This window comes from Carcharodon carcharias, chromosome 3 (assembly GCF_017639515.1).
Source record: "Carcharodon carcharias isolate sCarCar2 chromosome 3, sCarCar2.pri, whole genome shotgun sequence".
In the NCBI taxonomy this organism is placed as follows: domain Eukaryota; kingdom Metazoa; phylum Chordata; class Chondrichthyes; order Lamniformes; family Lamnidae; genus Carcharodon; species Carcharodon carcharias.
This window is the reverse complement of record NC_054469.1, coordinates 197686820-197701156: the sequence shown is the minus strand read 5'-3', so window position 1 is coordinate 197701156 and position 14337 is coordinate 197686820. Positions and strand designations below refer to the sequence as shown.

Below are 14337 nucleotides of genomic sequence, written 5' to 3'. Positions count from 1 at the left end.
CCCAATGCAGTCTCCTCAACATCAGGGAGACTGGGTGACCACTTTGCAGAATACCTTCGGTCTTATTTTTATTTATTTCTTTATTGTTTTATTCCCCTCTTCTTTATTCCCCCCACCCCACCTCCATAAGCCCGTTATTTATTCCATGTTGTTCTTTCACAAAGTTCTCCCCCTTGTTCTATTATAGCATTCTGCTTTTTTACCTTTATGCCATTATCAGCACCTTTTTTAGCCCTTATCACTGCCATTAACACTTCCTTTGTCCTTTAGTTGATGACATCTTTGTCAATCTCACCTTTGCCCCCATCCAGCTTCACCTACTCCGCCCCCCTTAAACTGTATAAATTTCATGACATTTCTACTTCTCTTTAGCTCTGAAGAAAGGTCATACAGTCTCAAAATGTTAACTGTTTCTCTCTCCACAGATGCTGTCAGACCTGCTGAGTTTTTCTAGCATTTTCTGTTTTTGTTTCATATTCCCAGCATCTGCAGCATTTTGCTTTTATGCCAGTGAATGTGTGATGGCCTTGTGATTGAGAGAGTTTAGAGCGATGAAATGGTTACCTTACCCTGACGGTATGGGTGAGATTATTCATCTGCTTCCTGCATTGGATGGCCAACCTCTCATGTGCAGCATTGGCACTGACCACCTCGCAAACCAGAATGGTGAGGCTGATGGGTCTCCTGAGGCCAAAGCGGGTATAGAAGGCATTGCAGTTAGCCTTCACTGTGTCCAGGAGGCATCCCAGGCAAGCGTCACTGGCATCGGCCATCATTGCAGGCGTGAGAGGACAATATATGGGGAAGGCCAAAAATCGGTTTTGAGCCATCGTGAAACCAGTTTGCAATCGTCTGCTCCACCCGTCAATGCTGGGCCCCCTTTCTGGCCGCCACACGTCGGGAACTTCATTTTCATATATCTGCATATCATTAGAAGCCCTGCTTGACATATCATCCCCCCATGTCAATTTACCACCCACATCAGGAAAACATGCTGGTGCAGAACACGTCTCGACAAGTGTAACATGCAGAAAGTCCAGGCTTACTATCAGGGCCTTGCTCACATGGCAGGCATCTGAGGGGCAGAAGGTGCTGGAGCCCCACACCCAACGGGCCCTGGAGGAACGTGCATAACATGCTGGGTGGATTCACATGGAAATGGCTCCACCACGAAGCAGCTCACAGAAGGTGAAAGGTCATCGTTGAGGGTCTGCTTTGGGACATCAGTGTTTTGGTCATGGTCTGCTACAGGTGACTGTCAAGGAGGTGGAGAAGAAGGCATAGGTTTGACGGAGAGGAAGGTGTACTAAGATGGGGGATGGGAGTGAGGTTGGGAGCGGAGGAACGATGGTGTCGAGGTGGGGAGTGGGTTGCTGAGGTTGGGAGATGGGGCGAGCTACAATAGAATAAGAGGGGTGTAATAGGGGAGAATGCGGCAACTGGGGAGGTAGGTAGAAGCAAGGTGCAAGGGAAGAAATTCGGGGAGGGGGGGCAAGGAGTTTGGGGGAGGGGGTGATGGGGGGAGGGTGTTTGGGGGAGGGGTGGTGGGGAGAGGGTGGAAGAGTCCACGGAAGGGGGGTGAGGAAAGAGTCTGGGTGTGAGGCACAAGGAGTCCGGAGGGGAAGGATGGAGTTCACAGGAGAGAAGGAGTTCGCAGGGGAGGAAGGAGTAAGATGGGGAGGAGTCCAAGTGAACGTGCAAGGCAAGGGTCTGCGGAGTCAATGCTGCCTCCTGGGGAACGAAATGAGGGTGGGCGTGGTAGGAGGTAATGGTGAGGAGAGGGGATAGAGTGAGCCGGTAGGTTGGGATGGTGAGGATGCAATGGGAGTGGTAAAAATGACGACAGGGGTGGTTGGCGAGGATTCAGAGGCAGACACGGACCCTAGGGGTGGGAAGGAGGGGTTCCGGGAGATCGTTGTGGATAGCGGTGGGATTCTCAGGAAGTTAGGGAATGTGCAATTTCACCTGGATATCCTAGAAAGAAAAGGATTTTGGCTGGTAGATAACGGGGGGAGGTGGAAGGTAATGCCATGAGGGGGGGTCGTCAGTGATGGGGGAAAGGACATGGGTGACTGGGAGGTGCTAAGGGCAGACTTCACCAGTACCATGTTTCTAAAATCAAAAGTGAAGGAGCCTCCTGTTGGGCAGGAACAGATGCTGCATGGAAGTGCGATCATTAGGTGGGTGGAGAAATAGGTCAGCTCAGACGGACAACTGAAAGAGAGCCCCAGCAGGCAGCATTAAAAATGCTCAGCACATTGAGATGAGTGTGATGGAGGAAGGATCCGTATGCATGGGGGTGTGCATGCATGAGGCTCCGAAAGGCCCTGCCAAACACACACCTCCCTCCAGAATCACTCATGGGCCAGCTGCATGCAGCTGAACTGCAAGTTGGGGGAGAATGCGGAGGGAGGACTCGCAAAGCCTGTAAATGAAGCTGAAAGACACCATTACACATTAGTCAGTGAAAGTTAATATATTTTCAGGTCATAAAGCAACAGAATGTGATCAGAAATTTTTAACTTTTCTAGACCTGCCACTTCTAGGTGCCAACAACAGGGGTGAAGACAGCTTGTGCAATGGTTGGCCCTGTTGCCTCTGATGACTCCAGCATGCGTCCCCTGGAGAACCAAGGCCTTGAGGGCCTCAGCTTGCTTTGGCTGTCCTCTTGTGGCCCAGCTGCTCCCTCTGCGGTGACAGGATGAAGTTGTGGTGGTCACAGGCAAAGGGGACTCTCAGAGGGAGAGAACCACCTCTGAGATTCCTGAGTGGATGACCCAAGGGTGACCAGTTGCCCGAGAGCCCAGCCTGAGTCCTTGAGGGGAAGGAGCACCTAGAGGGACATCGAGGTGCCCCATTTCCCTCTTCGGTTGCCACTGCAGGAACTCACCCATGGCTACTGAAATGGAGTGCAAGTCTGTGTGCATCACAGTGTTCTGCTGGACCAGGGTCTCATTGGCATCTGCCATCCTTCCTATGAAGACCTCCATACGTGTACATGTGGGCACTACTTCCTCAGAGAGCAAGCGGATGCACCCCTCCAAGTCATGTGCCACTCTGCTGAGGGCTTCCAACAGCTATGCGTGATGTTCCCCCACCTGTTGCTGACTCTCCACGATGAGTTGGAAGGCTGAACCCAGGGGCTTATCATCTGACTCGGATCTCACAGATGCCTCTTCCCCAGGAGCCCACCGAGTGCCAGGGGGCTCAGCTGAACCTGCCTCCTCCTGCTGCGGACACTTGAACATGCGGTGAGCACCAGATTGTGAACCAAGCCTGCTCCAGGTCTATGTCCCACCGAGGTGTCTCTCTCTGCGCTGGTGGAGGGTGTGGATAAGGCTTATTTCCAGCTCTTTAATGGAGGAGGTGTCCTCTTGGTTGGAGGTGAGGGCCTGGATGGAGCTACAGGTCTGGTTGACTGAGTATGTTGGTTGCTTGGCAGAACTCCCTGAGAACCAAAGTAGAGATAATTATTGCATGGCAGCAGAGTCAAAAGCAGGAGAGGGGGCACTCACGGTTGTGTTGAGAGAGGGACAATGTGGTGCAGGATCCTCACATAGGTGTTCGCCACCAACCCCACTCTCGCTGCAGGCAAGGTCCGTGTCCTCACCAGCCAGCCCGATGGCACGCTCTTCAAAGTGAGTAAGGAACCTATTGTGGGCTACTCCACTCCCTGTCTGGGACCTCTCCCTGCTGCTGTGAGCCAGCTTTCTCTTGCATGAATACAGATGGAAAGTGTGTGAGCAGGACACATGGCACTGCATGGAATGTTTGTGTGGTGAGCAAAGCCATGAACAGGGTGAGGACACAAGCTCGAGAGGATATGAGCCTGGTGAAGATGTGTGGGTGTGTGTGAGAGTTGGTGTTATCCCTTCAGGTGCGAGATCCCTGTGGATGTGTGATGGGTTTGAGAGTGAGAGAGTTGTGGGTGATGAGGAGAGTGATTTACCCTGGTGTAACAGACGAGACCATTCATACTCTTCCTGCACTGAATGGCTGTTTCTTTTGCAGGGCGTTGGTGCTGACCACCGCTGCTACCACCTCCCATGCTGGATTGGTGACCTTGCTTGCTGGTCTTTGCCCAGAGCGGGGGTAGAGGACTTCAAGGTGGGCCTCCACTGCGTCTAGTAGACACTGAGGGAGGCGTCGCTAAATCTGGGGGCAGCATGTTTCCTCGCACTAGCAGCCACCAGTTCGCAGTAGCTTTCAATTCCGTGAAGAATGCTAGCTCTTTGTGGGGCGACCTTCAAATATGGCGCCTGGTTTACTGAAAGCCTGATGAGACCGCGGGGCGGGCGAATGAGATGTCACCCCGCCAGCGACCCGGCATGTTTCCCTGGAAGGCATGATAAATGAGGCAGGATTGGGATGACATGGCATATAAAAACGCCATTGCCAGTGTGCAAAGCGCCATTTTTTCCACCTGCTACTGCACTTAGTGCAAATCTGGGACTATTCCGCCTAATCTGTGTTTTTAAATTTAATTTGTATTTCTTGAGGCAGACCCTAACTAAAACAGAAACTGAACTGAAAAGGGAACCAGAAAACAGAACAGGTAAATATAGAAAGGAAACTGACCCTCCCAGTTTTTAAGGAAACAAAAACGCTCAGGTTTGGGAACCAAAACTTCTGGCAAACTGAATCTAGTTGAGAGATATGAAAGGACCAATCAGTCTAAGCTGGGCAGTAGTAGCTGAGGAGTCCAGGGGTGCAGAAAAGGCAAGTTGAAGAAAGCAGTCTAGATCCGGAAGCTGAGAATAAGTTGCTGCGGATGTTCCTGCAATTTGAAGATAACATTAGTGGATCTATGCCATCCAGACTGAGTTCAGCAGTTTCTGCAGACATGTGCCATTTGTGGCGAAGACCCGTGCCCATGGAACTCGGGTTGGTTGTGCGCTGCCATTGGCTGAGGATCAGACTAGCTCCTAGAAGGATTGGAGCTGAAATTCTTTGAGGGAGGCAAGTTTTCAAGGACTTTGTGACTGACTGTGATCACTCAAATCCAAGTGGACTGCTGAGCCAATTTGTTAAATCTGTCATAGTTGTATCTGCCATTTAATATGCAATTTATAGTTGATAATCGACAGCAATTTGCCTGTTTATTCATGTTTAATTTATGTTAATTCTGGAGTTAAAGTATGAGATAGGTAGTATCTTAGTAGTGAGCACTTGAAATGCCATACCATACAGGGCAACAGGCCAAATGCTGGAAAATGGGATTAAAATAGATAGGTGCTTGATGGCCACATGGACACGATAGGCCGAAGGGCCTGTTTCTGTGCTGTTTAACTCTGGCATATTATACTTAAAAATAAATACACATGTACAATTAAAAAAGATACAGCATTTATAAAACATGCCATGAAGAGATTAATGTTTATAATGTCATTGGAAATTATTTTTTAAAAACAGCGTTTAGTGGTGTATGTGTGCGTCTTAATTGGATTAAAACCAACTAATCTGGATGCTTTGGTGCATAGAAAGTAGGAGATTTGAAATGGTAATTAGATAAACATGGGAAAGCTTAGAAACATAGGTGTCAAGGGGTCAATTTGCACTTTTAAATAAAGCATTTAAAAGAGAGTGGGTGAAATCTTGCACCTAGCTGAAAGATGTCAAAGCAATGTGTTTATTTTTTAGCTTACTAATAAAATTGGTGGAATTAAAAGGGTATTATCGTTAGAAGAGGTAAAATTAAAAACTTAGTAATACTATAGGAAATTTACATTCAAAGGAAAAGCTAGGTATAAACAGAAAGGAGCTTGTGTGTGTAAGGCAGAGGCACTTAAGATCTAACCAGCCTGTACACCTGCAACTGTGTCTACAATGAACCTCATTTTGAATTCGTACGGTCAACTGTGCTTTGCTTGGGGTCTTTTTTAAATCTATGAGTTTTAGTGTTGCCTTAATGGAGTATAATGTGGGAAAAAGTGAGGCAGGATAAATAAAAAAGCATATTATCTAAATGGTGAGAGATTGCAGAGCTCGGAGTTGCAGAGAGATCTGGGTGTCCTAGTGAATGAATCATAAACCGTTAGTATGCAGGTGCAGCATGTAATAAGCAAAGCTAATAGAATGTTATCATTTATTGCAAGGGGAATTGAATACAAAAGTAGGGAGGTTATGCTTCAGTTATAAGGGCATTGGTGAGGCCACATCTGGAGTACTATGTACAGTATTGGTTTCATTTAAGGAAAGATGTAACCATGTTGGAAGCAGCTCAGAGAAGCTTTATTAGACTAACACCTGGAATAGGCAGGTTATCTTATGAGGACAGACTGGACAGGCTAGACTTATATCCGCTGGAATTTAGAACAGTGAGAGGCGATTTGATTGAAACATAAAAGATGAGGGGACTTGCAGGGTGAATGTGGAAAGGTTGTTTCCTGCTGAAGGAGAATCTAGAACTAGGGGTCACTGTTTAAAAATATGGGTCACCCACTTAAAACAGGAGAAATGTTTTCTCTCACAGGGTTGAGAGACTTTGGAATTCTCTTCCTCAAAATGTCATTGAGGAAGAATCTTTGAATATCTTTAAGGTAGAGTAGATAGATTCCTGATAAGCAAGGGGGTGAAAGGTTATTTGGAGTAGGCAGGAATGTGGAGTTGAGGTTAAAATGAGATCAGCCATGATCTTATTGAATGGCTGAGCAGGCTTGAAGAGCCGAATGGCCTACTCCTGCTCCAAATTTGTATGTTCGTATCTACTGCCACACCTTCATGATCTGCTCCTTTTTTGGAGGAGGGCAGGATTTGTTCCACAGGGCATGCACAACACACAAATCATCACATTACGCAAAACCAAAGATGAAAGAGGAGATTGCATCAATTACTCACTCCTCAACGTCACTGGAAAAGTCTTTGTTCGGGTCATGCTTAAAAAGTTGCATACACTTGCAGACTGAAAATACCCAGAAGCACTGTGTGGTTTCTCTGCAGGCAAATATACAGTGGACATGATCTTCTCCATATACCAGCTACAAGAGGAGTGTAGGGAACAGGATGTACTTCTCTACATTGCTTTAGTAAATTTTGCAAAAGCATTCAAGGCCATCAGCAGAGCAGAATGCTACAAGATTTTGGAGAAAACTGGCTTCTACCAAGGTTCCTTAGTCTTATCCACTCCATTCATGACAACATGCTCTGTACTGTACAGTTTGAAACCACCACTTTTGACAGTTTCAAGATAAAGAATGGAGTGAAACAGGGCTGTGCCCTAACCCCCACTTTGTTTGGTATTTTCTTCTCCATGCTCCTGACCTTCGCCTTCCCTGCATTTATGGAAAGAATATATCTGCATACGAGGTCAGATGGCAAGCTCTACAATCTGTCCAGACTGAAAGCAAAGACAAAAATACAGCATTTCTTGATCGGAGAACTCCTTTACACTAATGATGCTGCACTAGTTGCTCACAGGGAAACTCAGCTACAAAGACTCAGATTTTTTCTCACAAGCATGTAACTTGTTCTCCCTTACTATAGGCATCAAAAAGACCATGGTTATGGGTCACTAGACACTCCTTTGGAAGTGGTTAGTAAATTCTGCTACCATTGGTCTGGGGTGATTCTGACACTTGATGCAGAACTCAGCGTTGGGCAAGCAGCTACCACTTTTGGCCAACTAACAAAACATCATGGAAAAACAAGAAGCTGACTTTTAGGACCAGGATGGCAGTTAGTGCCGGTTTGGTGTACAACTATGAAGTATGGATGATTTACCATTATAAAGAAAGGAAGCCCAACAATTTTCATCTTTAATGTCTGCAGCAAATTCTCAGCATCTCATGGAAGGACAAAATTATGAATGCGACGGTCCTCTCAAGGGGTGGAATTTTCCGTGCCTTTTGGCGTCGGGTATCATGGCAGGCGTGAGCGGACAATATGGCAGGAAGGCCAAAATTCGATTTCACACGTGAAATCAGTTTGCAATCATCTGCTCCACCCATCAATGGCGGAGCGGACGTCAGGAACTTCATTTTCATACATCTGTGTATCATTATAAGCCCTGCCCGCCGAAATCATCCCCATGCACTGGATCATCCAGGCATGCAGCGTGCTTGCCCGTCAATGTGTTTTACAACTGTACACCTGGGGAGCTGCACTTCGCTCAGGGCTTCAAGGTTTGTTTGCCTACCTTGCTCCTGGCAGCACTCACAGTCGTCAGCACCAGGCATAGCAGGCAGCACCAATTCACTTTTAGGGGAGCTCACAGGCAAGTCTCTACGTACCAGGCCAGCCGTAAGGCGGGGGTGGCTTTTCCACGGCTGCAGGCCTAGGGCTTGCTTGGGGAAGGGGGAGAAGAAGACTCAGGCAAGGGCTGTACTGGGGAAATGGAGGGGCATCCCAGGGTGTGTGTGCATGGGGGCACATGTTGATCTGTGCAAGTGGCCTCAGGGTTGTGGGCTGAGGAGGCAATCTCCAAAGGAGATGAGGCCAGATGGTGTATGAGAGGGGGAGTGGTGATGTCCCTTGAACTGGCAGTGAGTTAGATGCCAGTGAATGTCTGATGGCCTTTTGAGTGTGGGAGTTTTAGAGCGATGAGATGGTTGCCTTACCCTGGCAGCACGGGATGAAATCATTCATCCTCTTTCTGCACCAGATAGCCAACCTCTTCCATGCAACGGCAGCATAGACTACCACTGCCACCACTGCCACCTCCACCCAAGCCCAGAGAAGTGAGATTGCTGGACCTCCTGCAGCCAGAGAGGGGGTGGAGGACATCACAGTGGGCCTCAAAAGACATTCCAACAAGGGGTCACTGAACTCTTCCTGGCTTTTAAAGTCATGCCTTTACTGGAGCAGTCCTAGGCTACATGCATTGAGAACTGTGTTTACGGCTGCAGTTTAGATATGGCATCCAGAGTGAGGAAACAGTGTGATAATGCATGGCGGACTAATCAGAAGCCGCCCACCAGCGAGGTGGCATGTTTTCTGTGGTTGCATAATTAATAAGGCAAGAAACGCCGCCATTGCAGCCAGCTGGTAAATTGTCCTTTTTTCTGCCCACTACTGCACTTAGTGCAAATCTGGGATGATTCCGCTCCAAATCTTCCAAGCATGCTAGCACTCGTCAAACAGAGATAACTTTGGGGGCTCGGGCATGTTCACAGGATGGAAGATGGAAACATTCCCAAGGATATTGTGTGTGGCAAGGAAGCAGGTACCAGATGACTAGTAGGATGTCAAGACTCTGCTTCAAGGATGCTTACCAGGGTGACATGAAGGTCCTAAACATCAATCTTGACACGTGGGAGACTGTAGCTAACACGAGGGAAATGGCAACATTACCTCTGGGCCGGTGTGTGTAACCACAACATTCAACGGCTGCAGCAGTTTGACAACAGGCCCCAACACTGAAAAAACCACGACACCTGATAATCACCTCAACTGGCAACACTTGTGGCAGAACTTGTCTCTCACAGATTGGTCTTTTCAACCATCAGCAAAAATGCACCATATGAAACTATCCCATCGCCAATGGATTTGCTGCACGTCCATCATCTTCAGTAGATGGAAGGATGCCGATGACAGAACAAGCCAGAGCAAGGGCTTCCAGGTTCTCTGATGTGGTGCTGGAGGTGTTAGTCCAGGAGGTTGAGAAAAGGAGAGGGGCCATGTCTCTACAGGGGACCAGGAGACCTTCAAGGCATACTATGCATAAGGGATGGGAGCAGGTGGCTGGGGAGCCAAATTTCTATAGTCTGACGCCAAGAACCTGGCTAGTGCTGAACAAAGTTCAATAACCTCACATGGTCAAGGTCAACGAATGGATCTTCAAACGAAATCTCCCACCCATTGCACCACCAACAGTTCATGCTGTTTAATGCACTACAGTCCCATCACTCACCCATCAGCAATTATATTCAGATACTCCACCTCACCCTCACACACATAAAAATGCTGCCAGCCTCACACTCAACTCTCACAGCTTCCTAATACTTCCAGGTTTTCAGCTATGGCAGGCATCCCAAACACATTCCAATATATTCCACAACAATCTTCTTCTCTCTTGGAGGACACGATTGTACTTTTAACAGCAGGGAGAAGCCAAGAACTGACAGGGGTCAGGGTGCCTGCAACTCCTGAGCTCTTTAGAATAGACAGGGCTCCACATCATAGGGATGACAGTCACTGAGACCATTACATCCGGCGTGCCAAGAATATTCAGGATGACAGTGTGTTCCTGCCCTATGCATTTTTTCAAATCCCATCTCAATCATTCAGATATCTGTCATGAAGTACAAGCTGCTGATGGTGTGATCATGGGCCTCTAGCTTTCCATCCCAATCCCTTCCTTTAGCCGAACTCTCCCTTCTACATTTTTGCTTTCAGATACCCAGGAACTGCCGTGTGGCCAGACAGTGCAACTGCACCCTAAAAGGCGCAAGTGACAGCAGAGCCCTGATGAAGTACCATTCGCAGCCATCAGCTCAGATGTCAGCCCTGCAAGTACAGCAAAAGGTTGTATAGATTCAGGATCAGCAAGTGCGGGCTGCAGTCAGGCCATCAGGAAAGGATAACATAAGTGCCAACCTCCTGAAAGGCAAGGTCTGCAGCCCAAAAGGAACTGTAAATAAACCCCATTACTGAAAGCAAGCTTTCTCCTGACAGGCCTTCCAATTCCTTTCCATTCACCTTGTCAAAGTGCAGCACCACTCCCTTGTGAACTGAAAACCTTGTCCAAACTTCTCCCATAATACAAGACAGCATTTCCACTCATTCCACAGCAGCAAAACAAAATCAAAAGCACCTCACCTGGAAGTCCCATGGTGAGCCATTTAAATAATGTTAGTGGGGAATCCCTCAAACAGCTAAACGATCCAAAGATCTAAAATGGCAATTCATGCACCAAATCAGTGTTATATGCTGTTTGATGCCACAATCTGCCCACTCTGCACACTACCAACACCCTTACAGACAGGGCACACTCCACAGGCAGTGCTGAAAGTGGTCTGACCAACATTTTTGAAGCTCCCGGCTTTCATAATGCTGTAATTCACGGCCTCAAACTTCAAGCCTAATTCATTCCAACCCCAAACCTCAAAACTTTGGCATGATACACTTGGAATAGTTGATTTTCAGAGCCAGACTGGTTGATTGTCACTAAGTAACATTTGTATTGTTAAAAGTGTACTTTTGCATATCCGCATTTATCCATGTATCTGTGTACCCACGATACAACTAAGGCCATGGGCCCCAGCAACATCTGGGCAGTAGTGCTGAAGATTTGTGCTCCAGAACAAGCTGTGCCCCTAGCCAAGCTGTTTCAGCACAGTGACGATGCTGGCATCTATCCAAAGTAGAAAACTGCTCAGTTACTTCCTGTCCACTAAAAGTAGGACAAATCCAACTCAGCCAATTACCAGTCCCATCAGTCTACTCTGCAAACACAATTTGTTACAGGAAATTTTGGCACAATAACTTTTGAAGATTTGTAGGAATTTCTAAGACCAATCTGTTGACAGCATAAAAATACCTGAATGAGTCCAGAATAGGAAATTTATAGTTGCAAAAAGGGAAAGTTACATGCCTGGCTCATGACCTTTCCCACCGGCAAACTGCAAGTACACTTGCTGTATATGGAGCAAGGGGTAGATATATAGGTTGCAATATATTTATACGCTATTGAACAATTTAGCAACTTTGTATCCTGTCAGAATAAATTTTTTCACTGCTGTTGAAATATGGCATCAAAATACAATTGTAATATAGATTTCAATACAGGATCCAAAGCAAGTCTTTTGTCAATTCCTACCCCTTGACAAATGGAACCCAGAAGCCACTAGATTAGTGGGGCATCTATCCAAAATAAACTTTATACTTAGATCAGCTACCATATATTTTACACAAACAGTACAGAAGTAAACATATCCCAAAATATTCCTCATTTAGCAATCGATTTTCCACTTGCTACAACATACATTCCCAAGTCTTTTCATGGAGACTCAATTTCGAACATAGCATTTAACCCACCTACCTTCTAACTTCTAAAAAAAATTGAAACATCCAAATGTTATTAATTTAATCACCAGATTTTCATCGTATTCTTGTAATATAAAAAAAAAATCGGTGTCCCAGGTTTTGTTCTGAATACTATTATTTTGAATATAGTTTAATTTGTCCTCATAATTCTTTTGGGAGCCTTGCAGACAAAACGCAGTTTATTATAATACATATGTGCAAATTACGATGCTACTGACAGTCATCTGGAACATGGATTACAGTTTGATGCTTTATCGCATCTACATTAACTGATGAAATATAAGGCATGGCTGACTCCGGATAAAAATATTACATATCTACTGATAATGAAAGACAGATCTCACAGATATGATTTCTGCAATACTATTTATTTTTTACTTCATAAAACTTTACAACAAATTTGTTTTATATTCAATTCCTAAAGCCTTAGTCCCAGTTATTTACATCAGAAAACATTTATTTTGCCCTTCTTCCTTCATTTAAATTACTAGTATTTAAGATGTAAACACTTTATTTATTATTCCCTCCTCAAAATTTTCATTTCCTTGTCAATTCATTAAAAGATATTTTTCTCCTTAATTCCTACAATGAACTTGTAACTTTCAAAGGAAATACACCAAAGATGAGCACCTGACCTAATGGTCAAACACCATGGTCTCAGCTTGGCTGACTCATCAACCAAATGGTTCCAGCCAATGCCTTCTGGCCTTGGTACAACTCTTCAGTAACATAAAAATACTTATCCCAAATAAAGCTTCTTTTGGAAGCCTTCCAGACAATATGCAGTTTACATGTGCAAATTACAACATTACTGATAGTGGTCTGAGATCCATTCAACTTTTATTTAAAATAGCCTAAACTGTATAAAACACAAACAAATTGAACATTTGTATTTTTTTCTCTTGCTATTCATAAGTCAAAATAACTTAGAAATATTTTGCCTTGTTACTGTACACTTGGGGTATTGTAGTTCCACAGGGACAAGATTAAACCTACGACCCTGAAGAAGCATGTCTTTCTTTGAATCCTAACTTCTCCACAGGTGTGACCCCTTGTAAAATTATGACATAATGGACACAAGACAGACATCAGCCTTTTGAATCTTATGGGTATAATTTACTCAGATATGCAATAGAGTTTAACAGTTCTGATTGATTACTGGTGTAATCGATCAACGATATAAAGAAGATGTCAGACAGCACTGTGGTATGTGTGTTGGAAGTAGTTCAACAGTGTGATTCCAAATCACATCTCTGAACTTCCAGCTACAGTGATAACGTTGTGAGAAATGACCAAGAGTCAGACTTCTTTCCACAGCAGAAAAGACCTTTGGAGGATAGCTATTAGTGGTCAACTCATAATTTACATTTCAGAATAACATGAACATCTTAATATTTGTTTAACACATGAACCCTTATGCTATTATAGCCTTTATATACACCTGATATAAAGTTAGTGGAGGCATCCTGATTTTTGCAACCTGTTCCTATGTTTCCAAATTGTTGCTCATAGTACTGATTTTAGTTGAAACAGCTTGTTCAGAAAAAAATTTATTATCCCACATCATCTCATCCTCATGCATAAAACAATATACAGTTACAAAGAAATTACGAGGAAACCAGCCGCTCAGCAGTCCATGTTGTCGTGCATCTTTCGTTTCAGATTCAATTTCAAAATAGGAAACTCTCAAAATAAGAAAATATCTCAACTGCCCACAGAACTAAGGCCATTTATTTAAATTCTGAGACTGTAAAAGTAAAATCCTAATCCACATACCTCAGAGGGTTGCTGCAGCCCTTGTTTGACCTGACTGGGTGTTGCAGACCACACACTGTTTAGATTATTTGAAGGCATAGAAGGTGAAGAACACACATTTCCGTTCTTCAGCTGTTCGGCTGAACGAGACCTTGGTCCCTGCCATCCTAACACACTATCTGAAAAAAAATGTAGAAGAATATTACTAATTTCACTTTTTGGAAGGTTACCTAGTTCATCTACATTGAAGTTATTAAAAAGGAATGGCATATCTGCAATCTAGTTCACATGATTTAGTTCGTAAGTTATCTTACATGAATGTTTAGGTAGTACAACTGACACGCTGCAGAAACAGAAAATGTTTTAAATATTCAGCAAACCTGACAGCATCTGTGGAGATAGCAACAGAATTAATGTTAAGTCGAATATGACTCTTCTTCAATATTTCCAGCACTTGGTTTTTGTTTCATATTTCCAGCATCTCCAGCACTTTGCTTTTTTGATCTGCTGTAGATTTTGTTTTGAAAGCAATTACACAGCACTTCCAGAGACAAGTTTTTTAAATCTTGCATCAGCAGTCTTTCTTGTAGGTGTATATGT

At 44.9% G+C, this 14337-nt stretch overlaps 1 protein-coding gene across 2 annotated transcripts in view; it reads right to left on the bottom strand.

Annotated features, from left to right (window-relative positions):
• LOC121276445 (oxysterol-binding protein-related protein 10-like) overlaps nucleotides 1-14337 on the bottom strand; it is a 246346-nt gene that overhangs the window by 92242 nt on the left and 139767 nt on the right. For both annotated transcript variants that reach the window (XM_041184858.1, XM_041184857.1), the window contains exon 6: nucleotides 13759-13916. In XM_041184858.1, coding sequence (XP_041040792.1) covers nucleotides 13759-13916 — 158 coding nt within the window. The remainder of the gene's footprint in view (nucleotides 1-13758; nucleotides 13917-14337) is intronic.